This window comes from Tachyglossus aculeatus, chromosome 26, assembly GCF_015852505.1.
Source record: "Tachyglossus aculeatus isolate mTacAcu1 chromosome 26, mTacAcu1.pri, whole genome shotgun sequence".
Lineage (NCBI taxonomy): Eukaryota > Metazoa > Chordata > Mammalia > Monotremata > Tachyglossidae > Tachyglossus > Tachyglossus aculeatus.
Genome location: NC_052091.1, coordinates 6,941,207 through 6,967,494, shown reverse-complemented (window position 1 = coordinate 6,967,494; position 26,288 = coordinate 6,941,207). Strand labels below are relative to the sequence as shown.

Here is a 26,288-nt window from a genome sequence, read left to right as displayed (position 1 = left end):
ATCCCGGCTCCACCCCTTATCTGCTGTGTGACACTGGGCAAGTCACTTCACTTCTCTGTGCCTCAGTTCCCTCATCTGTAAAGTGGGGGTTGAGACTTCTATTTCTTCTATTTTATTTTGTTGGTACGTTTGGTTTTGTTCTCTGTCTCCCCCTTTTAGACTGTGAGCCCACTGTTGGGTAGGGACTGTCTCTATATGTTGCCAATTTGTACTTCCCAAGCGCTTAGTACAGTGCTCTGCACATAGTAAGCGCTCAATAAATACGACTGATGGTGATGATGATGATGATGAGACTGTGAGCCCCATCTGAGGCAGGGACTGTGTCTGACCTGATCCATGTGTATCTACCACAGCGTTTAGTAATAATAATAATGGCATTTGTTAAGCGCTTACTATGTGCAAAGCACTGTTCTAAGTATAGTGACTGGCACATAGTAAGTGCTTAAATACCATAAAAAACAAAACAACAACAACACAAAACATTCAGAGCAGCCATTCTGCACGGAATATTCGGCTACTCCGGCCGGGCTCCTCCTCCAGACCCTCAAAATGATAGAAATTCAGCACTAGGCCAGGTGAACAGATAATAATAAATAACTGTCGCATCTGTTAAGCGCTTACTAGGTGCCGGGTGCTTTACTAAGCGCCGGAGTGGATACAAGCAAATGGGGTCGGACACAGTCCCTGTTCCACAAGGGGCTCACAGCCTTAATCCCCATTTAATCCCCATTCTTAATCCGAGAAGCAGCGTGGCTCAGTGGAAAGAGCCCGGGCTTTGGAGTCAGAGGTCATGGGTTCAAATCCCGGCTCCGCCACTTGTCAGCTGTGTGACTTTGGGCAAGTCACTTAACTTCTCCGGGCCTCAGTTACCTCATCTGGAAAATGGGGATTAAGACTGTGAGCCCCCCGTGGGACAACCTGATCACCTTGTAACCTCTCCAGCGCTAGAACAGTGCTTTGCACATAGTAAGCGCTTAATAAATGCCATCAAAAAAAAAATTTGACAGACAAGGTAACTTAGGCCCAGAGGATAATAATAATAATTATTACTATTATTATGGCATTTGTTAAGCATTTTTTATATGGCAGGTACTGCCCTAAGCGTTGGGGTGGATATAAGCAAATCAGGTTGGACACAGTCTCCGTCCCACGTGGGGCTCACAGTCTTAATCCCCATTTCATAGATGAGGGAACTGAGGCCCGGAGGAGTGAGTGCCACAAAGCAGACAACTGGCAGAGCTGGGGCCTAACCTCCCCCCATCCCCACAGCACTTGTATATATTTGTACAGATTAATTACTCTATTTTCCTTGTACATATTTACTATTCTATTTACTTTGTTAATGATGTGCACAGAGCTGCAAGTCTATTTATTGTGACGATTCTGACACCTGTCTCCGTGTTTTGTCGTCTGTCTCATAGAGCTACAATTCTATTTATTGTGACAATTCTGACACTTGTCTCCGTGTTTTGTTTCGTCGCCTATCTCCCCCTTCTAGACTGTGAGCCCGTTGTCAGGTAGGGACCATCTCTACATGTTGCCGACTTGGACTTCCCAAGCGCTTAGTCCATTTTCTGCACACGGTAAGCGCTCAATAAATACGATCGCATGGATGCGTGGATTAGAACCCAGGTCCTTCTGACGCCCAGCCCGGGTTCTACCACCTGGGCCGCGCTGCTTCTCGCCAAACGACAGGAAGCACCCCCGTCTATCACCGTCAGGGATTCTGGGCTTGGGTGGACACCTACCGTACGTGATATTGTGACTTAACTCGGCTCTTCTCAAGGACTCATCAAGGACCTCGTACATCAATTCGCTGGTCCTGTTGTGATGATTGAAAAAACAAAACGATTCTAGTCAATCAATCAATCGTATTTATTGAGCGCTTGCTGTGTGCAGGGCACTGTACTAAGCGCTTGGGAAGTACAAGTTGGCAACATATAGAGACGGTCCCTACCCAACAGTGGGCTCACAGTCTAGACTTTAAGCTCCTTGTGGTCTGTGGCGGGTGACGCCCAGCTCTGTTGCACTTTCCCCAGCGTTTAGTACAGTGCTCGTGTTCTGTCCACAGTAGCGCTCAACAAATACCACTGACTGATATTCTAGCTGGGCCACAGGAGAAACCTCAAGGCAACTTCTAACACCGTGACTATTTAGCCTCATTAAGCCAAAGGAAGCAAGGATCCCAAGTTCCTTCGGACAGAAACTTTATTACTCCCCTCAGCCCCACAGCACACTTTCCTATTTCCCCATCTGTCATCTATAATAATAATAATAATAATAATGATAGTAAATGTGGCATTTGTTAAGCGCTTACTACGTGCCAGGTGCTTTATTAAGCGCTGGGGGTGTCCTCCATCCCCCCATCTTACCTCCTTCCCTTCCCCACAGCACCTGTATATATGCTTGTACATATTTATTACTCTATTTATTTATTTATTTATTTTACTTGTACATATCTATTCTATTTATTTTATTTTGTTAGTATGTTTGGTTTTGTTCTCTGTCTCCCCCTTTTAGACTGTGAGCCCACTGTTGGGTAGGGACTGTCTCTATATGTTGCCAACTTGTACTTCCCAAGCGCTTAGTACAGTGCTCTGCACACAGTAAGCGCTCAATAAATACGATTGATGATGATGATGATGATGATACAAGCAAATCGGACTGACACAGTCCCTTGTCCCACGTGGGGCTCACGGTTTCAATCCCCAATTTACAGATGAGGTAACTGAGGCCCAGAGAAGTGAAGTGACTTGCCCAAAGTCACACAGCTGACAATTGGCAGAGCCGGGATTTGAACCCATGACTTTTGACTCCAAAGCCTGGGCTCTTTCCCCTGAGCCACACTGAGAGTACAATACAAAAGAGTTGGCAGGCACGATTCCTGCCCTCAAGGGGCTGTTATTACCAGCTGTTTTCTGAGCCCCTGAGGGACAGGGACCATTCCTTTTATTCCATTTGTTTATTTTATTTGTACATATTTATTCTATTCATTTTATTTTGTTAATATGGTTTGTTTTGTCGTCTGTCTCCCCCTTCTAGCCTGTGAGCCCACTGTTGGGTAGGGACCGTCTCTATATGTTGCCAACTTGGACTTCCCAAGCGCTTAGTACAGTGCTCTGCACACAGTAAGCACTCAATAAATATGACTGAATGAATTGTACATATTTATTACTCTATGTATTTAGTTTACGTGTACTGTGTCCGAGCCGATAGGGAAGTCCAAGTCGGCAACATAGAGAGACGGTCCCTACCCAACAGCGGGCTCACAGGCTAGAAGGGGGAGACAGACAACAAAACAAAACATATTAACAAAATAAAATAAATAAATATGTACAAATAAAATAAACAAACATGTGGCAGAGCTGGGATTAGAACCCATGACCTTCTGTATCCACTATGCCACGCTGTTCTCTATTTTAATGCTTGTTTCCCCCTGTAGACCATAAACTTCCTGAGGGTAGGGATCGTGTCTACCCACCCTATTACATCATCATTTCCCAAGCTCTTGGTACAGTGCTACGCACACGGTAAGCGCTCAATAAATACCACCGACTGTTTGGCGGAAAGGGCAGCGTGACCTAGTGGAAGGCGCCCGGGCCTCGGAGTCGCAAGACCCAGGTTTGAATTCTGGCTCTGCCACTTGCCTGCTTGGTGACGTTGGGCCAGTCACCCAACTTCTCCGGGCCTCAGTTTCCTCCTCTGTCAACTGGGGATTCGACACCAGTTCTCCCTCCTACTTAGACCGTCAGCCCCATGTGGGACAGGGACTGTGTCTGACGTGATTAAACCGTATACACGCCGGCGCTCAAAACGCTGCTTGACACATTGCAAGCGCTGAACAAATACCATAATGATTACTGCTCTTATTAATCACCACCTCCCAGCCGGCCAGTGGCAGAGAAGCCGGGACTAGGATGCCTGTGGCCTAGTGGTTGCAGCTCAGGCCTCGGAGTCACAAGGTCCTGGGTTCTAATCCCAGCTCCGCCACTTTGTCTGCTGGATGACCTTGGACAAGTCACTTTAGTTCTCTGGGCCTCAGTTACCTCATCTGTCAAACGGGGATTAAGAACGTGGCTTGGGAGTGAGAGGTCATGGATTCTAATCCCGGCTCCGCCACTTGTCAGCCGGGTGACTTTGGGCAAATCACTTCTCTGTGCCTCAGTTACCTCATCTGTAAAACAGGGATTAAGACTGGGAGCTCCACGTGGGACAACCTGATTACCTTGTGTCTCCCCCAGTGCTCGGAACAGTGCTTGGCACATAGTAAGCACTTAAATACCATCACCATCATTATTATTACTATTATTAATGCGAACCTAGAGTGCGACACAGACTGTGTCCGAGCCGATTTGCTTGTATCCACCCCAGTGCTTAGTACAGTGAGCATTGTACATTTTCTGGACAATAACGGTTACATTTTGCCCATTGGTGATCCTATAAAGAAGCTCCAAGGTCTAGGGGAGAAATGGAGAAATGGCAACCACGCCATCAGAAGGTCCCACTATGTACCCTGGCACATAGTAAGCACTTAAATACCCCAACAATGATAATAATAATAATTTATTATCATTAGACCTCAAGTCTCCCAACTCGCCGGCCTCAGGCTCTTTCCACTGGGCCACGCTGCCTCTCCCTGCATCCTGAGCGCTTTGGTTTTCTGGGATGCCCGAAACCCTGCCGCCGTGACGGGAGACCAGAGAGCGGCTTCCATACATATTTATTACTCTATTTATTTATTTATTTTACTTGTACATATCAATTCTATTCATTTTATTTTGTTAGTATGTTTGGTTTTGTTCTCTGTCTTCCCCTTGTAGACTGTGAGCCCACTGTTGGGTACGGACTGTATATGTTGCCAATTTGTACTTCCCAAGCGCTTAGTACAGTGCTCTGCAAATAGTAAGCGCTCAATAAATATGACTGATGATGATGATGATCACAGGACCCGCCAACCTCTGACCCAGAACGCCCTTCCTCCTCACACCCTGCAGACAATGACTCTCCCCGCCTTCAAAGCCTTACTGAAGGCACACCTCCTCCGGGAGACCTTCCCGGACTAAGCCCTCCTTTTCCCCACTCCCTTGGGCGTCTCCCTGACTCCCTTTATTCACCCCCACATCGCTTCGGTCCACATCCATCCTTTACCTATTTCTATTAACGCCTGTCTTCCCCTCTAGTCTGCCAGCCTCGTGGGCAGGGAATGCGTCTGTTTATAAGAATATCAATTGTTATGTAATTTAATTAGTCCGGTGGTCTGCACACGGTAAGCGTCCAATAAATACGAGTGACAGACCGACCGGCGGTTGATTTCCGGGCCTGTTTGCGGAGCGGAGCGGTTGTCCATTACCTGGGGTCGTCCTTCCCCAGAAGCGCCAGGATCCTCAGGAGCTGGATCAGCAGCCAAGGGGCGGGCACGCTGTGGTAACTGAAATCTGCCGGGAGTTTGCCCCCGACCACCTGCTTCAGAATGGCCACGAAGCAGCCCGTCAACTCCTTGTAGGCTGCCGCGTTCTCCTGGAAGCAGAAATGAGGCGTTTTATTTCCTCCCCCCACCATCTAAACAGTAAGCTCACTGCAGGCAGGGAACATGCCCGTTATACTGGCGCGTTGCCTTCTCCCAAGCGTTTACTACAGTGCTCTGCACAGAGTAAGCACTCAAGCGCCGCGGGAAGCCCCCCTTTTCCTCAGCTCCCCCTCCCCTCCCTATCATTCATTCATTCAATCGTATTTAGATTGAATGAATTCAATCTGACTAGATTGTATCTACCCCAGCGCTTAGTACAGTGCCCGGCACAGAGTAAGTGCCAAAGAAATGGCAGAAGAACAAAGAAACCACCAAAAAAAAGCCACGGGCTCTGATCCACACGGGGCTCCCGGACTAAGTAATTCTAACATGCCTTGTTTATCTCCCCCTCCCCGTCCACTCCAGTCAGTCAGTGGTATTTATTCAGTCAATCGTATTTATTGAGCGCTTACTGTGTACAGGGCACTGTACTAAGTACAAGTCGGCAACATCTAGAGACGGTCCCTACCCAACAGCGGGCTCACAGTCTAGAAGGGGCAGACAGACAACAAAACAAAACATATTAACAAAAAAAGGCCTCTATCTTGTTTATATTTGTACATATTTATTACTCTATTTTATTACCCATGTGTACCTATCTATAATTCTATTTATCTGTGTTGATGGCATTGAGGCCTGTTATTATTATTATTGTCACTTCACTGGGCCTCAGTTCCCTCATCTGTAAACTGGGGACTAAGACTGTGAGCCCTCTGTGGGACTTGTAACCTCCCCAGTGCTTAGTACAGTGCTTTGCACATAGTAAGCGCTTAATAAATGCCATTATTATTATTGTCACTTCACTTCTCTGTGCCTCAGTTCCCTCATCTGTAAAATGGGGACTAAGACTGTGAGCCCTCCGTGGGACAACCTGATCACCCTGTAACCTCCCCAGCCGAGCGACGGGCATCACTTCCCCCACAACCCATTTTTCGGGCCGCGGAGCGATGGCGCGCGCTCGCTTCAGTCAGTCGATCGTATTTATTGGGCGCTCCCTGTGTCAGCGCACTGTACTAAGCGCTAGGGAGGGTCCAACAGGACGATCAACGGACCCATTCCCTGCCCGCGGTGAGTTTACAGTCTAGTGGGGGAGCTTAGAAGCGGGCTGGAAGGCAGGCGGGCCCACCCACCTGAATCATCCGGAGGTAGATGTGCAGGGAGGCGGCCATGACCCCCACGTCGCGGTCGCACAGAGCCTTGCGGAACTTGAGGTGGATGTGCTGCACTTGGTTCGGAGCGATGAGGTGGAATTTGAACAGGGCTTGGACGGCTTTTCTCCGGACCATCTCCCTGCGGGGCGGGAGGGAGGGAAAAACAACCACTCGGACCGCCCGGCCGGGACTGTCTCTATATGTTGCAAACTTGTACTTCCCAAGCGCTTAGTACAGTGGTCTGCACACAGTAAGCGCTCAATAAATACGATTGATGATGATGATGATGATGATGACTTGGGCCATTATCTCCTCCTCACCTCCTCCAGGAGGCCTTCCCAGACTGAGCCCCTTCCTTCCTCTCCCCCTCGTCCCCCTCTCCATCCCACCCATCTTACCTCCTTCCCTTCCCCACAGCACCTGTATATATGCTTGTACGTATTTATTACTCTATTTAACTTGTACATATCTATTCCCCCATCTTACCTCCTTCCCTTCCCCACAGCACCTGTATATATGTATATATGTTTGTACATATTTATTACTCAATTTATTTATTTTACTTGTACATATCTATTCTATTTATTTTATTTTGTTAGTATGTTTGCTTTTGTTCTCTGTCTCCCCCTTTCAGACTGTGAGCCCACTGTTGGGTAGGGACTGTCTCTATATGTTGCCAACTTGGACTTCCCAAGCGCTTAGTAGAGTGCTCTGCACACAGCAAGCGCTCAATAAATACAACTGATTGATTGATTGATTCTATTTATTTTATTTTGCTAGTATGTTTGGTTTTGTTCTCTGTCTCCCCCCTTTTAGACTGTGAGCCCATTGTTGGGTAGGGACTGTCTCTATATGTTGCCAACTTGTACTTCCCAAGCGCTTAGTACAGTGCTCTGCACACAGTAAGCGCTCAATAAATACAATTGATTGATTGATTATCACTGCGGACACCGACCCTTGACCAGCCTTCCTCCATCTTGCTTTCAGTCTCCATTTTTGCATTCATCTACCTTGTATTCCTAAGCCCCTTTTTTCCCCTGCTCCATTCCCCTCCCCGCCCCACAGTATTTGTGCATATATTTATGAAGTCATTATTCAATTTATTTTATTAATGACGTGTACAGATCTATAATTCTACTTACTTGTACTGATGCTATTGATGCCTGTCCACTTGTTTTGTTTTCTAGCTCACAGAGCTCACAGTCTTAATCTCCCTTTAACAGATGAGGGAACTGAGGCATAAAGAAGCGAAGTGACTTGCCTAAAGTCACCCAGCTGACAATTGGCAGAGCCGGGATTTGAACCCATGACCTCGGACTTCAAAGCCCGGGCTCCTTCCACTGAGCCAAAGTGTTCTTCTAGACTGTGAGCCCGCTGTTGGGTAGGGACTGTCTCTATGTGTTGCCGACTTGTACTTCCCAAGCGCTTAGTACAGTGCTCTGCACACAGTAAGCTCTCAATAAATGCGATTGATTGATTGATTGATTTTGTTGTCCGTCCCCCCCACTTTCTAGACCGTGAGCCCGCTGTTGGATAGGGATTGTCTCTACCTGTTGCTGAATTGTACTTTCCAAGCGCTTAGTCCAGTGCTCTGCACACAGAAAGCGCCCAATAAATACGATTGAATGAACGACTGAACAATATAACAGATCCATTCCTTGCCCACAGGGAGCTTACAGTCTAGAGGAGACTGTTTTTGATGCACAATAAGTGCTAACAAACACCACGAAAAAACCCCAGATCCTGCTTTCTGCTGACTGGGGTGAGCGTGAGCGGCGTGGCCAAGCCAATACAGTCCGGGCCTGGGAGCCTTCTAGACTGTGAGCCCGCTGTTGGGTAGGGACCGTCTCTATATGTTGCCAACTTGGACTTCCCAAGCGCTTAGTACAGTGCTCGGCACACAGTTAGCGCTCAATAAATACAATTGAATGAATGAATGAATGAGTTAGAAGGACCTGGGTTCTAATCCCGGCTCCTCACCTTGTCTGCTGTGTGACCCCGGGGCGAGTCAATCAATAATAATAATGGTATTTGTTAAGCGCTTACTATGTGCAAAGCACTGTTCTAAGCGCTGGGGAGGTTACAAGGTGATCAGGTTGTCCCACCGGGGGCTCCCAGTCTTCATCCCCATTTTACAGATGAGGGAACTGAAGCCCAGAGAAGTGAAGTGACTTGCCCCAAGTCACACAGCTGATAAGTGGCAGAGCCGGGATTCAAACCCATGACCTCTGACTCCAAAGCCTGGGCTCTTCCCACTGAGCCACGCAATCAATCAATCAATCGTATTTATTGAGCGCTTCCTGTGTGCAAAGCACTGGACTAAGCGCTTGGGAAGTCCAAGTTGGCAACATCTAGAGACGGTCCCTACCCAACAGTGGGCTCACAGTCTAGAAGGGGGAGATGGAGAACAAAACCAAACATGGAGAACAAAACCAAACATATTAAAAGAATAAAATAAATAGAATAGATATGTACAAGTAAAATAGAGTAATAAACATGTACAAACATAACAAGTAAAATAGAGTAATAAATACGTACAAATATATAAACATATATACAGGTGATACATATGTACAGGTGATATAAATATGTACAAACATAACAAGTAAAATAGAATAATAAATACGTACAAACATGTATACAGGTGATACATATGTACAGGTGATACATATATACAGGGGTCCCAGAGTCCCTCCGCTTTTCTGGGGCTCAGTCCCCTCATCGGTCAAGTGGGGACTGAAACTGAGCCCTGTGTGGAACCTGACAATTTTCTATCTCCCCCGGCGCTTCGGAAGGCGCCTGGCACACGGGAAGTGCTGGACAGCATCCCCGATTCAATCAATCAATCAATCAATCGTATTTATTGAGCGCTTACTGTGTGCAGAGCATTGGACTAAGCCCTTGGGAAGTCCAAGTTGGCAACCTCTAGAGACGGTCCCTACCCAACAGCGGGCTCACAGTCTAGAAGGGGGAGACGGAGAACAAAACCAAACATATTAACAGAATAAAATAAATAGAATAGATATGTACAAGTAAAATAAATTGAGTAATAAATATGTACAAACATAACAAGTAAAATAGAGTAATAAATACGTACAAATATACATACATATATACAGGTGATACATATATACAGGGGTCATCATCATCATCATCATCAATCGTATTTATTGAGCGCTTACTATGTGCAGAGCACTGTACTAAGCGCTTGGGAAGTACAAATTGGCAACATATAGAGACAGTCCCTACCCAACAGTGGGCTCACAGTCTAGAAGGGGGAGACGGAGAACAAAACCAAACATATTAACAGAATAAAATAAATAGAATAGATATGTACAAGTAAAATAGAGTAATAAATACATACAAACATAACAAGTAAAATAAATAGAGGAATGAATACGTACAAATATATAAACATATATACACGTGATGCATATGTACAGGTGATACATATATACAGGGGTCCCAGAGTCCCTCCGCTTCTCTGGGGCTCAGTCCCCTCATCGGTCAAGTGGGGATTGAAACTGAGCCCTGTGTGGAACGTGACGATTTTCTATCTCCCCCGGCGCTTCGGAAGGCGCCTGGCACACGGGAAGTGCTGGCCAGCTTCGCCGACTCAATCAATCAATCAATCAATCGTATTTACTGAGCGCTTACTGTGCGCAGAGCACTGGACTAAGCGCTTGGGAAGTACAAGTTGGGATTCTTCCCGTGCCCCCTGGGTGCGAGGGCGGGGAACTCACTTGGCGTGCTGGAGCTTGTCCTCGACGAGCGGGAGGACGGCGGGGATCATCTCGCGCGGGAAGACCTGGCTGACCACCGTGAGCGCCATGCACACCTCCACCACGTTGGTGCTCTGCAGGTCCTGCCGGGCAGCCGGACCGGACCGGACCAGGACGGGACACGGAGGGGCGGGAAGGAGAGATGCCAGGTCAACTTCCCGGGACCCCGGGAGCCACGGGAATGGTCGCCGTCGCCCGGGTGCCGTCCCCTCAGGGGCAGCCACCCCTGACCGACGAGCGCGTCCGCCGCCGCCGCCACCAAGGGCCCGGCAGCGTGGCTCAGTGCCAAGAGCCCGGCCTTTGGAGTCAGAGGTCGCGGGTTCGAATCCCGGCTCCACCACATGTCTGCTGTGACACCTTGGGCAAGCCACTTAACTTCTCTGGGCCTCAGTCACCTCATCTGTAAAATGAGGATTAAGACTGTGAGCCCCACGTGGGACAACTTGATCACCTTGTAACCCCCCCCTCAGCGCTTAGAACAGTGCTCTGCACATAGTAAGCGCTTAACAGATGCCATCATTATTATTATTATTATTACCCCCAGGTTCCTCTGGGTCAAAGGGCTGGGGGGGGATCCTGGGGAATGGGTCAAGCGCAGGCAAGAGGGCACCCAGACCGGAGAAGCCAGGGGCAGGGCCAGCAGGAACACCTCCCCGATGCCCCATTGGGTCTCCCGCCTGAGGCTGGGCCCCCCCAAAGGACAGAAGGGGTAAAAGTGCCCACGCTTTGCCCCCCATCTCCCTCTCCGAGCCCACTCGGAGGTCCGTCTCGAGACTTTGGGGCACACAAGAGGCACCCTGGGGCTGTGGAAGCGGGAGAGAAGGCCGGGAGGAATAATCAGTTCATCGGCCCCCGAAGCGTCCCCGCTGAATGCCCCACCCTAAGGCCCGGCCTCTCTCTGAGAACCGTCCATCTCCTTCCTGGGACAACTGTCCTCTCCCAAGCGCTTAGTACATGCTCTGCACACGGTAAGCGCTCAATATTCATTCAATCGTATTTATTGAGCACTTACTGTGTGCAGGGCACTGTTCTAAGTGCTGCGAGGGGTTACAAGGTGATCAAGTTGTCCCACGTGGGGCTCACACGTGGGGCTCTCTCACTTGAGAGAGGACAATACTATTGAATGAATGAGTGAATACAAGAATGACTGTCCATTACTTTATCCCCATCCTGTTCATTCATTCATTCAATCGCATTTATTGAGCGCTTACTATGTGCAGAGCAGTGTACTAAGCACTTGGGAAGTAAAAGTTGGCAACATATAGAGACGGTCCCTACCCAACAGTGGGCTCTCTTGGTTGCTTTAATTGGCCATTTCCTTTGGCTCTTAGCTTCCCTCTCATCATCAATCATATTTATTGAGCACTGACTGTGTGCAGAGCACTGTACTAAGCGCTTGGGAAGTACAAGTTGGGAACACATAGACAGTCCCTACCCAACAGTGGGCTCACAGTCTAAAAGGTGGGCTCACAGTCTAAAGCTCTCGAGCTTTCTAGTCCATCTGTCAGTCAGTCGATTGTATCTCTTGAGCGCTTACTGTGTGCAGAGCACTGGACTGAACGCTTGGGTCAGTACAAGAGAACACTAAACAGACACACTCCCTGCCCACACCGAGCTTACTGTCTAGACGGAAAAGCCCAGTGAAGTGACAGAAGCAGCACTGGATCGAATACCTCTGCCCCAACACCAGTGCCTGATACGGTATTTCACAAAAAGGAAGTGCTCAATAAAGCAGCGTGGCCTAAGGGCGAGAGCCTGAGCCTGGGATTCAGAAGGTCTGGGTTCTAATCCTGGCTCGGCCACATCTGTGACCTTGGACGAGTCGCTTCACTTCTCTGGGCCTCGGTTCCCTCATCTGAAAAATGGGGATGAAGCCTGTGAGCCTCATGTGGGACGAGGACTGTGTCCAACCCGATTAGCTTGGATCTACCGCAGCGCTTAGTATGGTACCTGGCACATAGTAAGCCCTCAATAAATGCCATACGATAAATAAATGAAATAAATGAACAGCCTCGTGGCTCCAGAGCTGGGTCTTCTCTCACCCTCCTTGATCGAACCCACAGGGTCCTAAATTCATTCATTCATTCATTCAATCGTATTTATTGAGCGCTTACTGTGTGCAGAGCACTGTACTAAGCGCTTGGGAAGTACAAGTTGGCAACATATAGAGACGGTCCCAACCCAACAGTGGGCTCACAGTCTAGAAATGCGGACCTTGGTGGTCACCTCTTGGAAGGCAGGTCTAATAATAATAATAATAGTAATGGTATTTGTTAAGCGCTTACTATGTGCAAAGCACTGTTCTAAGCGCTGAATAATGATGGCATTTATTAAGCGCTTACTATGTGCAAAGCACAGTTCTAAGCGCTGGGGAGGTTACAAGGTGATCAGGTTGTCCCACATGGGGCTCACAGTCTTAATCCCCATTTGACAGATGAGGTAACTGAGGCACAGAGAAGTTAAGCCCAAGTCACACAGCTGACAATTGGTGGAGCCGGGATTTGAACCCATGACCTCATACTCCAAAGCCCGGGCTCTTTCCACTGAGCCATGCTGCTTCTCCAATAATAATAATGCTACTAATGATTAAGTGCTTACTATGTGTCAGGCTCTGAATTAAGCGCTGGGGCAGATACAAGGAATTGAGTTGGACATAGTCCCTGTCCTACCTGGGGCTCTCAGGCTTAATTCCACCGTCCCCTCCCTAGCGCTCAGCACAGTGTCCTGCACAGGATAGGCCCTCGATAAATACTACTGCCTGATGGATCGGGGGGCAGGAAAAGGTGAACCTAGGGACTGTCTCTATATGTTGCCAACTTGTACTTCCCAAGCGCTTAGTACAGTGCTCTGCATACAGTAAGCGCTCAATAAATACGATTGATTGATTGATTGATTGATTGAACCTCCCCCAAAGGATGGGAATCCCACAAACTCCCTCTCCACTCGTCCTCCGCATTCGGAGAAGACGCCACCGACGAGGAGATTCCCCGAGGAGCCCGGGCGGGATCGGACAGGCCACGCCCGCCCCTCGTCTCGCACCCGGGGCTGCCGGGTCTGATCCGGCGGGGCGCGACCCAGCGCAGCGCTCATCGCAGTGCCTGGACGGCGGTCGCGGCCCCGGGGGGTCGTTAGTACACGGCGCCGTCCGTTCCGCCGGGCGAAACCGTACCTTCACGACGGTGTTGACGAGCAGAACCAAGAGCTCGTGGTTCTCGTGGAGAAAGAGCGAAACGGCCAAGTAACCTGCCGGGGACAGAGCGAGAACCTGTATAGATGTTGGTACATATTTATTACTCTATTTATTGATTTATTTTACTTGTACATATCTATTCTATTTATTTTATTTTGTTAATATATTTGGTTTTGTTCTCTGTCTCCCCCTTCTAGACTGTGAGCCCGCTGTTGGGTAGGGACCATCTCTCTATGTTGCCAACCTGTACTTCCCAAGTGCTTAGTACAGTGCTCTGCACACAGTAAGCGCTCAATAAATATGATTGATTGAGAACACCCCGTGAGAAGCAGCACGGCCCGGGAGGAGGGAGCCCGGGGCCTGGGTTCTAATCCTGGGCTCCACCTGCGGTGACCTTGAGCGGGCCTCTTCACTTCTGTGGACCTCAGTGATGAGAAGCAGTGTGGCTTAGTGGCAACAGCCCGGGCTTTCCCAAGGTCATGGGTTCCCATCCTGGCTCTGCCACACGTCTGCTGTGTGACTTTGGGCAACTCACTTCACTTCTCTGAGCCTCAGTTACCTCATCTGTAAAATGGGGATTAAGATTGTGAGCCCCCCATGGGACAACCTGATCGCCCTGTGCTTAGAACAGTGCTTTGCACATAGTAAGCACTTAAATGCCATCATCATTATTATTATTATTATTATTATTATTATTATGGGGATTAAGACTGTAAGCCCCACATGGGACAACCTGATTACCTGGTATCTCCCCCAGTGCTTAGCACAGTGCTTGGCACACAGTAAGCGCTTAACAAATACCATCGTTATTATTACTATCATTATCTGTTACATGTGGGACAGGGACAGGGTCTGACCTGATAAATTCATATCTTGTCACTCTTTATTGTTGTATTGTTTTTCCCCAAGCGCTTAGTCCAGTGCTCTGCACACAGTAAGCGCTCAATAAATACGATTGAGTGAATGAATCCTGTTAGGGTTTGGACGGCATCCAGTGTTTCCCCCACTCTAGACTGCGAGCTCAATATGGGCAGGGATTGACACTCTTTATTGTTGTATTGTTCTTCCCCAAGTGCTTAGTACAGTGCTCTGCACACAGTAAGCGCTCAATAAATACAACTGAATGAATGAATCCTGTTAGGGTTTGGACGGCATCCAGTGTTTCCCCCACTCTAGACTGTGAGCTCATTATGGGCAGGGATTGACACTCTTTATTGTTGTATCAGCGCTTAGTACAGTGCTCTGCACACAGTAAGCGCTCAATAAATACGACTGAATGGATGAATATCTACCCCCACGCTTAGACCGGTGCTTGACGCATAGTAAGCACGTAACAAATACCATTTTAAAAAGGAAAAAAAGGCTCCCCAGGGCTCGGCCAATCTCTAGGCCTCAGTTACTTCAACTGTAAAATGGGGACGGTCACACAGGCAGAGAAGCAACATGCCCTAGTAGAAACAGCACAGGCCTGGGAGTCGGAAGGACCCTGGGTTCTAATCCTGGCCCCACCACGTGTCTGCTGTGTGACCCCGGGCAAGTAATTTCACCTCTCTGGGCCTCAGTTCCCTCATCTGTAAAATGGGGATGAAGACTGGGAGCCCCCCGTGGAACGACCTGATCACCTTATAACCTCTCCAGTGCTTAGAACAGTTCTTTGCACATAGTAAGCGCTTAATAAATGCTATCATTATTATTCGAAGCCTTATCGAAGACCACCTCCTCCAAGAGGCCCTCCCAGACCGAGCCCCCGAAGCAGCGTGGCTCAGTGGAAAGAGCCCGGGCTTTGGAGTCAGAGATCATGGGTTCAAATCCCGGCTCCGCCAACTGTCAGCTGTGTGACTTTGGGCAAGTCACTTCACTTCTCTGGGCCTCAGTTACCTCATCTGTGAAATGGGGATTAAAACGGTGAGCCCCCCGTGGGACAACCTGATCACCCTGTAACCTCCCCCAGCGATTAGAACAGTGCTTTGCACATAGTAAGCGCTTAACAAATGCCATCATCATCATCATCACTCCCTTCTGCGTCACCCTGCCCTGCCCCCTTTCCCGCCCCACAGCACTTATGTCCGTATCCATCATTTACCCATTTCTATTAATCATCATCCTCAATCGTATTTATTGAGCGCTTACTATGTGCAGAGCACTGTACTAAGCGCTTGGGAAGTACAAATTGGCGACATATAGAGACAGTCCCTACCCAACAGTGGGCTCACAGTCTAAAAGGGGGAGACAGAGAACAAAACCAAACATACTCACAAAATAAAATAAATAGAATAGATATGTACAAGTAAAATAAATAAATAGAGTAATAAGGGGGAGACAGAGAACAAAACCAAACATACTAACAAAATAAAATAAATAGAATAGATATGTACAAGTAAAATAAATAAATAGAGTAATAAGGGGGAGACAGAGAACAAAACCAAACATACTAACAAAATAAAATAAATAGAACAGATATGTACAAGTAAAATAAATAGAGTAACAAATATGTACAAACATATATACAGGTGCTGTGGGGAAGGGAATTAATGTCTGCCTCCCCTGCTCTAGTCTGTAAGCTCGTGGTGGGCAGGGAATGTGTCGGTTTGTTGTTGTACTGTACTCTCCCAAGCGCTCAGTACAGTGCTCTGCACACAACAGGCGCTCAAAAAATAGAACTGAACGAACGAATAAAGGGACGCGGTCCCGATTCTCGTGAGGCTCCCGCGGCGCTTAAGACGGTGCCCGGCCCGGAGGAGGCGCTTAGCCCATAGCAACAAACAAAACCAACCAACCAACTCTCTTTTCTAACAGGTTTCCTTGCTGCGCCAGTTTGATAGCGTGGATGTAGCCAAAGGAGGATTGGTAACCCAGCATTTCGCAGTACATCAACCGCACCATGCACTCCTTCATCAGCCTCTGGAAGAAGAAAAAGGAACCCCGTCAGCTCATCGGCCCTCATCCATACGCAGGCCCGTCATTCAGTCGCGTTTATTCAGCGCTTATTGGGGGCGGAGAACTGAACTGAGCGCTCGGGAGAGGAAAATACAACGATAAACCCCCCACAACGAGCTTACAGTCTAGATGGGGGGGACGGATAGCACTACAAATCAACAAATGACAAATATGTGCATCAGTGCTGTGAGACCGTGAGGGGGGGGAAGAGCAAAGGGAGCAAGTCAGGGCGATGCAGAAGGGAGCTGGAGATGAGGAAATGCAGGGGGTTAGTCTGGGAAGGCTTCTTGGAGGAGATGCAATACTAATAATGGCATTTAGTAAGCGCTTACTATGTGCAAAGCACCGTTCTAAGCGCTGGGGGAGGTTACAAGGTGATCAGGTTGTCCCACGGGGGGCTCACAGTTTTAATCCCCATTTCACAGATGAGGTCACTGAGGCCCAGAGGAGTGAAGTGACTTGCCCAAAGTCACCCAGCTGACAGTTGGCGGAGTCGGGATTTGAACCCATGACCTCTGACTCCAAAGCCCAGGCTCTTTCCACTGTGCCACGCTGCTTCGGGGGCTCGGTCTTGGAGGGACTCTTGGAGGAGGTGGCCTTCGATAAGGCTTCGAATAATAATGATAGCATTTATTAAGCGCTTACTATGTGCAAAGCGCTGTTCTAAGCACTGGAGAGGTTATAAGGTGATCAGGTTGTCCCACGGGGGGCTCCCAGTCTTCATCCCCATTTTACAGATGAGGGAACTGAGGCCCAGAGAATAATAATAATAATAATGATGGCATTTGTTAAGCGCTTACTATGTGCAAAGCACTGTTCTAAGCGCTGGTGGGCGGTGGGGGGGGGGATACAATGTGATCAAGTTGTCCCATGTGGGGCTCACAGTCTTAATCCCCATTTTTCCAGATGAGGGAACTGAGGCTCAGAGAAGTGAAGTGACTTGCCCAAGGTCACACAGCAGACTTGTGGTGGAGTCGGGATTCGAACCCACGACCTCTGACTCCAAAGCCCAGGCTCTTTCCACTGAGCCAAGCTGCTTCTCTGATGTGCCTCCAATACGGCTTTGAGGCGGGGGGGGAGTGTTATTGTCCGTCGGATTTGAGGAGGCAGGGCGTTCCAGGCCAGAGGCAGGATGAGCTCTATCCAATCAATCAATCAATCATATTTATTGAGCGCTTACTGTGCGCACAGCACTGTACTAAGCGCTTGGGAAGTCCAAGTTGGCAACATCTAGAGACGGTCCCTACCCAACAGTGGGCTCACAGTCTCGAAGGGGGAGACAGAGAACAAAACATATTAACAAAATAAAATAGAATAGATACTATGCCATGCCCTGCCCTCAAGGAGTTTCCATTCTTGTGGGGGAGACGAACCCCGTAAAATCAACCACGGCTGAGGCGACAACAAAGTTGGATGTAAGGGCGATGGTGGAGTGGGGATAGGGAAGCAGTGTGGCTCAGTGGAAAGAGCCCGGGCTTTGGAGTCAGAGGTCATGGGTTCAAATCCCGGCTCTGCCAATGGTCAGCTGTGTGACTTTGGGCAAGTCACTTCCCTTCTCTGGGCCTCAGTTACCACATCTGGAAAATGGGGATGAAGACTGTGAGCCCACGGTGGGACATCCTGATCGCCTCGTAACCTCCCCAGCGCTTAGAACAGTGCTCTGCACATAGTAAGCGCTTAATAAATGCTGTCATTATTATTATAGACTACCAGCTCTTTCTGGGCAGGGAATGTGTCTGTTTATTGTTCTGTTGTACTCTCCACAGCGCTTAGTACAGTGCTCTGCACAAGGTAAGCGCTCAGTAAATACGACCGACTGATGGACTGAGAGTGGTGGGGCTTCCGGAGAACCACCCACAGGAGGTTCTTCAAAACTCGGCTTGTGGACGGAAAAACTGGTTCTAATCATCATCTTCAATTGTATTTATTGAGCGCTTACTATGTGCAGAGCACTGTACTAAGCGCTTGGGAAGTACAAATTGGCGACATATAGAGACAGTCCCTACCCAAAAGTGGGCTCACAGTCTAAAACATTCGTGAGCCCAAGCAGTCTAATCTGCTTGGTGTTGTCAACCCGGAATTACCTCACATCCAAAAGCAGCGTAGCCTAGCGGAAAGAGCCCGGGCTGGGAGTCGGAGGCCCTGGGTTCTAAACCCGGCTCTGCCAGCTGCTTGCAGGGTGACCTTGGGTGAGTCATTTCACTTTTCTGTGCCTCAGTTCTCCTGGTCTCCCTCCTACTTAGACTGTGAGCCCCATGCGGGACGGAGACTGTGTCCTGCTTATTTCCCTTGCATCTACCCTCAAGGAAGCAGCGTGGCTCTGTGGAAAGAGCCCGGGCTTGGGGGTCAGAGGTCATGGGTTCGAATCCCGGCTCTGCCACATGTCTGCTGTGTGACCATGGGCAAGTCACTTAACTTCTCTGAGCCTCAGTTCCCTCACCTGTAAAATGGGGATTAAGACTGTGAGCCCTGCGTGGGACAACCTGATCACCTTGTAGCCCCCCCAGCGCTTAGAACAGTGCTTTGCACATAGTAAGTGCTTAACAAATGCCATTATTACATTACCCCAGCGTTTAGAATAGCGTTTGACACAAAGTAAGCGCTTCGCAGATACCATTAAGAAAAACAATACAAAAATACCCCAAAACCCAATCCAGAAAACACCAGGAACCGTTTGAGGAATTCCAAACGGGTTGAGTTCTGGGATCCAGACAACGCGGAGGCCGCTGTGGGGTAGGGACCGTCTCTATATGTTGCCGGCTTGTACTTCCCAAGCGCTTAGTACAGTGCTCTGCACACAGTAAGCGCTCAATAAATACAACTGAATGAACGAATGAAATCCTCCCCTCGAAGAGACGGAATATTAGCCCAGGACTTGGAACGGAAGCTGGTTTTCATCCCTGGGCCACTCAAGGAGGTGAAGTCTAGGCTTAGAGCGGGGAAGCCGCGTGGCCAAGGCGCCAGAAGGTCCTGGGTTCTAATCCTGACTCCCCCTCGTGTCTGCCGTGTGACCTTGGGCAAGTCTCTTCAGTGGGCCTCAGTTCCCCACTGTCATATGGGGGTGATGACTTTGAGTCCTACTGGGGACAGGGACCGTGTCCAAACTGATCAGCTTGTATCTACCCGCGGCGCCCAGTATGGTGCCTGGCACATAGTAAGTGCTTAACAGACATTATTAAAAATAAAAAAAAAGTCGAAAGGACCCGGAGTCTTAAAAAGGCCCTTAAGCTTTAGACTGTGATCTCGTTGTGGGAGGGGAATGTGTCTGTTTGTCTTATTATTGTACTCTCCCGAGAGCATAGTTCGGCGCTCTGCACACAGTCAGCGCTAAATAAACACGACCGACCGAATGAGTGAATGAAGCCGTGTTGGTTTCTCAGGCTTACCAAGGTGGTGCCGGGAGCCGACACGGTGGCTTTCAGACTGGCCAGTTCCTGCTGGATTAATTTCTCCTCCTCCTGGACGAAGGAAAATGGCTTTAAAATCGGGCGCCTTCCAACCCTGGCTCCCTCCCATTCCGCCTCCCCAAAACCGGTGGCGAGGTACAAGGGCGGGGGGAAAGGATGGAGCGTGGATCCGGGCTTAAGTGCTTAACAAGTACCATTCTTCTTCTTCTTCTGATTATTATTATTATTACTGCTACTAAGCGCTTGGGAAAGTATGGGACCCTGCCCACAGGAGCCTTAGAGTTTACGGGGGGATGGATAATAATAATAATAATAATTATTATTATTATTACTACTACTACTAAGTGTTTGGGAAAGTATGGGACCCTGCCCACAGGATCCTTAGAGTTTACAGGGGTGATGAATAATAATAATAATTATTATTATTACTACTACTACTACTAAGTGCTTGGGAAAGTATGGGACCCTGCCCACAGGATCCTGAGTTTACAGGGGGGATGGATAATTATCATTATTATTATTATTACTACTACCTGTAGTAGTAGTAGTGGTACTACAGAGAAGCAGCGTGGCTCAGTGGAAAGAGCCTGGTCTTTGGAGTCAGAGGTCATGGGTTTGAATCCCCACTCCACCACATGCCCGCTGTGTGACCTTGGGCAAGTCACTTAATTTCTCTGAGCCTCAGTTACCTCATCTGTAAAGTGGGGATTAAGACTGTGAGCCCCACGTGGGACAACTTGATCACCTTGTATGCCCCCCAGCAGTTAGAACAGTGCTCTGCACATAGTAAGAGCTTAACAAATACCATCATCATTATTATTATTATTATCATTACTACTAAGTGCTTGGGAAAGTATGGGACCCTGCCCACAGGATCCTGAGTTTACAGTGGGGATGGATGATAATAATAATAATAATTATTATTATTACTACTACTACTACTGCTTGGGAAAGTATGGGACCCTGCCCACAGGATCCTTAGAGTTTACAGGGGGGATAAATAATAATAATTATTATTATTATTGTTAGTACTACTACGTGCTTGGGAAAGTATGGGACCTTGCCCACAGGATCCTTGGAGTTTACAGGGGGGATGGATAATAATAATAATAATTATTATTACTACAACTACTACTAAGTGATTGGGAAAGTATGGGACCCTGCCCACAGGATCCTTAGAGTTTACAGGGGGGATGGATAATAATAATAATAATAATTATTATTATTATTATTATTACTACTACTACTACTAAGTGCTTGGGAAAGTATGGGACCCTGCCCACAGGATCCTTAGGGTTTACGGAGGGGTGGATAATAATAATTATTATTACTACTACTACTACTAAGTGCTTGGGAAAGTATGGGACCCTGCCCACAGGATCCTTAGAGTTTACGGGGGGATGGATAATAATAATAATTATTATTATTATTACTACTACTAAGTGCTTGGGAAAGTATGGGACCCTGCCCACAGGATCCTGAGTTTACAGGGCGGATGGATAATTATTATTATTATTACTACTACTACTAAGTGCTTGGGAAAGTATGGGACCCTGCCCACAGGATCCTTAGAGCTTACAGGGGGGATGGATAATAGTAATAATAATTATTATTACTACTACTACTAAGTGCTTGGGAAAGTATGGGACCCTGCCCACAGGATCCTTAGAGTTTACAGGGGGGATGGATAATAATAATAATTATTATTATTACTGGAAGGTATGGGACCCTGCCCACAGGATCCTGAGTTTACGGGGGGATGGATAATAATAATAATAATAATTATTACTACTACTACTGTTTGGGAAAGTATGGGACCATGCCCACAGGATCCCTACAGTTTACAGGGGGGATGGATGCTAAAATCAACAACACTTGGGGGAAATAGTAGGCTATAAAACAATTTACTGTGGGGCTGGTAGCTTTTCCCAGTGCTTAGCCCTGATAGTATTTATTCAGCCCTTACTGTGCGCAAAGCACTGTTCATTCATTCATTCAATTGTATTTATTGAGTGCTTACTGTGTGTAGACCACTGGATTGGAAAGTATAATTCAGCAACAGAGACAATCCCTACCCAACAATGGGCTTGCAGTCTAGAAGCGCTTAGTCCAGTGCTCTGCACACCGTAAGCACTCAATAAATACGACTGAATGAATGAATGAAGGGAAGGGGGGATGGGGGGAGCCACAGCCAAGCTGCCAAAGCAGAGACACCAAAGGCCGCGACCAAGCAGCGTGGCTCGGTGGAAAGAGCCCGGGCTTGGGAGTCAAAGGTCGTGGGTTCTAATCAATCAATCCATCAATCGTATTTATTGAGCGCTAACTGTGTGCAGAGTACTGGACTAAGCGTTTGGGAAGGACAAGTCGGCAACATAGAGAGACGGTCCCTACCCAACAATGGGCTCACAGTCTAAAAGGGGGAGACAGACAACAAAACCAATCAATCAATCAATCAATCATATTTATTGAGCGCTTACTGTGTGCAGAGCACTGTACTAAGCGCTTGGGAAGTCCCAAGTTGGCAACATATAGAGACAGTCCCTACCCAACAGTGGGCTCACAGTCTAAAAGGGGGAGACAGAGAACAAAAGCAAACACACTAACAAAATAAAATAAATAGAATAGATATGTACAGGTAAAATAAGTAAATAAATAGAGTAATAAAAATGTACAAACATATATATACATATACACAGGTGCTGTGAGGAAGGGAAGGAGGTAAGATGGGGGGGATGGAGAGGGGGACGAGGGGGAGAGGAAGGAAGGGCTGAGTGTGGGAAGGCCTCCTGGAGGAGGTGAGCTCTAATCCCGGCTCCACCACTTAATAATAATAATGTTCTCTGTCTCCCCCTTTTAGACTGTGAGCCCACTGTTGGGTAGGGACCGTCTCTATATGTTGCCAACTTGGACTTCCCAAGCGCTTAGTCCAGTGCTCTGCACACAGTAAGCGCTCAATAAATACGACTGATGATGATGATGATGATGGCATTTATTAAGTGCTTACTATGCCCTGTTCTAAGCACCGGGGAGGTTACAATGTGATCGAGTTGTCCCACGGGGGGCTCACAGTCTTCATCCCCATTTTCCAGATGAGGGAACTGAGGCCCAGAGAAGTGAAGCGACTTATAACAATAATGGCGTTTATTAAGCACTTACTATGTGCAAAGCACTGTTCTAAGCGCTGGGGAGGTTACAAGGTGATCGAATTGTCCCACGGGGGGCTCACAGTCTTCATCCCCATTTTCCAGATGAGGGAACTGAGGCCCAGAGAAGTGAAGCAACTTATAATAATAATAGTAATAATGGCGTTTATTAAGCGCTTACTATGTGCAAAGCACTGTTCTAAGCGCTGGGGAGGTTACAAGGTGATCAGGTTGTCCCACGGGGGCTCACAGTTTTAATCCCCATTTGACAGATGAGGGAACTGAGGCCCAGAGAAGTGAAGCGACTTGCCCAAAGTCACCCAGCTGACAAGTGGCGGAGCCGGGATTCGAACCCATGACCTCTGACTCCCAAGCCCGGGCTCTTTCCACTGAGCCACGCTGCTTCTCCACCTTGTCCTTTAGACTGTGAGCCCGCTGTTGGGTAGGGACCGTCTCTCTATGTTGCCAACTTGGACTTCCCAAGCGCTTAGAACAGTGCTCTGCACACGGTAAGCGCTCAATAAATACGATTGATGATGATGATGGCATTTATTAAGTGCTTACTATGCCCTGTTCTAAGCACCGGGGAGGTTACAATGTGATCAAGTTGTCCCACGGGGGGCTCACAGTCTTCATCCCCATTTTCCAGATGAGGGAACTGAGGCCCAGAGAAGTGAAGTGACTTGTAATAATAATAATAATAATGGAATGTATTAAGCGCTTACTATGTGCAAAGCACTGTTCTAAGCGCTGGGGAGGTTACAAGGTGATCAGGTTGTCCCACGGGGGGCTCGCAGTTTTAATCCCCATTTGACAGATGAGGGAACTGAGGCCCAGAGAAGTGGAGCGACTTGCCCAAAGTCACCCAGCTGACAAGTGGCGGAGCCGGGATTCGAACCCACGACCTCTGACTCCCAAGCCCGGGCTCTTTCCACTGAGCCACGCTGCTTCTCCACCTTGTTTTTTAGACTGTAAGCCCGCTGTTGGGTAGGGTCTGTCTCTATATGTTGCCAACTTGGACTTCCCAAGCGCTTAGTACAGTGCTCTGCACATAGTAAGCGCTCAATAAATACGATTGATTGATTGATTGATTGAATCCAATGATTCCAGTGGCTCTTTCCACTGTTGACGCGATTTACAGAAGCAGCAAGGCTCAGGGGAAACAGCCCAGGCTTGGGAGTCAGGGGTCGTGGGTTCAAATCCCGCCTCCACCACCTGTCAGCTGGGTGACTTTGGGCGGGTCGCTTCACTTCTCTGGGCCTCAGTTCCCTCATCTGTAAAATGGGGATGAAGACTGGGGGCCCCCCGTGGGACAAGCTGATCACCTTGTAGCCTCCCCAGCGCTTAGAACAGTGCTTGGCACATAGTAAGCGCTTAACAGATACCAAAATTATTATTATTATTACTATTATTATTATTATTACGAGCAAATGTAAAGGTCCCGGTCGGGGCACCTTACGTGCTTGGACGTCAGGGCGGTGATGCTGCGGATGAGGGCGCCCAGCCGGGACGACTGTTTGGACGCCGCCGCCGCCGGGGAGGGGCTGGGCAGCGCCGTCAGGGTCTTCTCCACCACGTCGCTCATCATGGCGGCCGGACGGCCGGCCCGCCCGTCGGCCTGTCAGCCTCCCTCCCGGAAGTGACCGCCGCCGCCACTTCCGGTTTCTTTGAACCCCGAAACTTTATTCGGGCCGCCGCGGCGGACAGCCACGGGAAGACGGCGCCGCGGGCACGGCCGGCCGCCAGGGGGCGCCGGGCCCGCACCCGCACGCGCTGCCTTCCTTCCTTCCTGCCTGCCCCGGGCGCTGCCTTCCGGAAAAATCATTATTATTATTATTATTATTATTATTATTATATATGATGTATTATATCATATACATATAGTATGTATACTATATATAATATGTGTATACATAATGTATAGTGTAATATATTACTATACAGTGATCATCATCATCATCTTCATTATTATTATTATTATATATGATGCATTATATCATATACATATAGTATGTATACTGTATATAGTATATGTATATATAATATATAGTATAATATATTACTATACAGTGATCATTTTAAAATATTGTTATATATGTTAATATATAATATATGTTATATATATGTTGTATGTATATATTATATATACTACTATAATATATTGTATATGATTATAATATATTATAACAATATTATTATTATTATATATGATGTATTATATCATATACATATAGTATGTATACTATATATAATATGTGTATGCATAATGTATTGTGTAATATATTACTATACAGTGATCATCATCATCATCTTCATTATTATTATTATTATATATGATGCATTATATCATATACATATAGTATGTATGCTATATATAGTATATGTATATATGATATATAGTATAATATATTACTATACAGTGATCATTTTAAAATATTGTTATATATGTTAATATATAATATATGTTATATATATGTTGTATGTATATATTATATATACTACTATAATATATTGTATATGATTATAATATATTATAACAATATTATTATTATTATTATATATGATGTATTATATCATATACATATAGTATGTATACTATATATAGTATATGTATATATAATATATAGTATAATATATTACTATACAGTGATCATCATCATCATCTTCATTATTATCATTATTATTATTATATATGATGCATTATATCATATACATATAGTATGTATACTATATATAGTATATGTATATATAATATATAGTATAATATATTGCTATACAGTGATCATCATCATCATCTTCATTATTATGATTATTATTATTATATATGATGCATTATATCATATACATATAGTATGTATACTATATATAGGATATGTATATATAATATATAGTATAATATATTACTATACAGTGATCATCATCATCATCTTCATTATTATCATTATTATTATTATGTATAATGCATTATATCATATACATATAGTATGTATACTATATATAGGATATGTATATATAATATATAGTATGATGTATTGCTATACAGTGATCAGCATCATCATCTTCATTATTATCATTATTATTATTATATATGATGCATTATATCATATACATA

At 46.9% G+C, this 26,288-nt stretch overlaps 1 protein-coding gene across 2 annotated transcripts in view; it reads right to left on the bottom strand.

Annotated features, from left to right (window-relative positions):
• AP4E1 (adaptor related protein complex 4 subunit epsilon 1) overlaps nt 1-24,761 on the bottom strand; it is a 40,538-nt gene extending 15,777 nt beyond the window's left edge. The window contains exons 1-8 of one of the 2 annotated variants that reach the window (XM_038767160.1): nt 24,636-24,761; nt 20,013-20,084; nt 16,467-16,590; nt 13,669-13,742; nt 10,461-10,582; nt 6,697-6,856; nt 5,351-5,517; nt 1,749-1,822 (exon numbers count right to left, since the gene is read on the bottom strand). In XM_038767160.1, coding sequence (XP_038623088.1) covers nt 1,749-1,822; nt 5,351-5,517; nt 6,697-6,856; nt 10,461-10,582; nt 13,669-13,742; nt 16,467-16,590; nt 20,013-20,084; nt 24,636-24,761 — 919 coding nt within the window. Of the gene's footprint in view, nt 1-1,748; nt 1,823-5,350; nt 5,518-6,696; nt 6,857-10,460; nt 10,583-13,668; nt 13,743-16,466; nt 16,591-20,012; nt 20,085-24,630 lie in introns of both variants that reach the window. The other variant, XM_038767161.1, reaches the window with a different exon arrangement.
• Between the last annotated feature and the right edge of the window lie 1,527 nt (nt 24,762-26,288).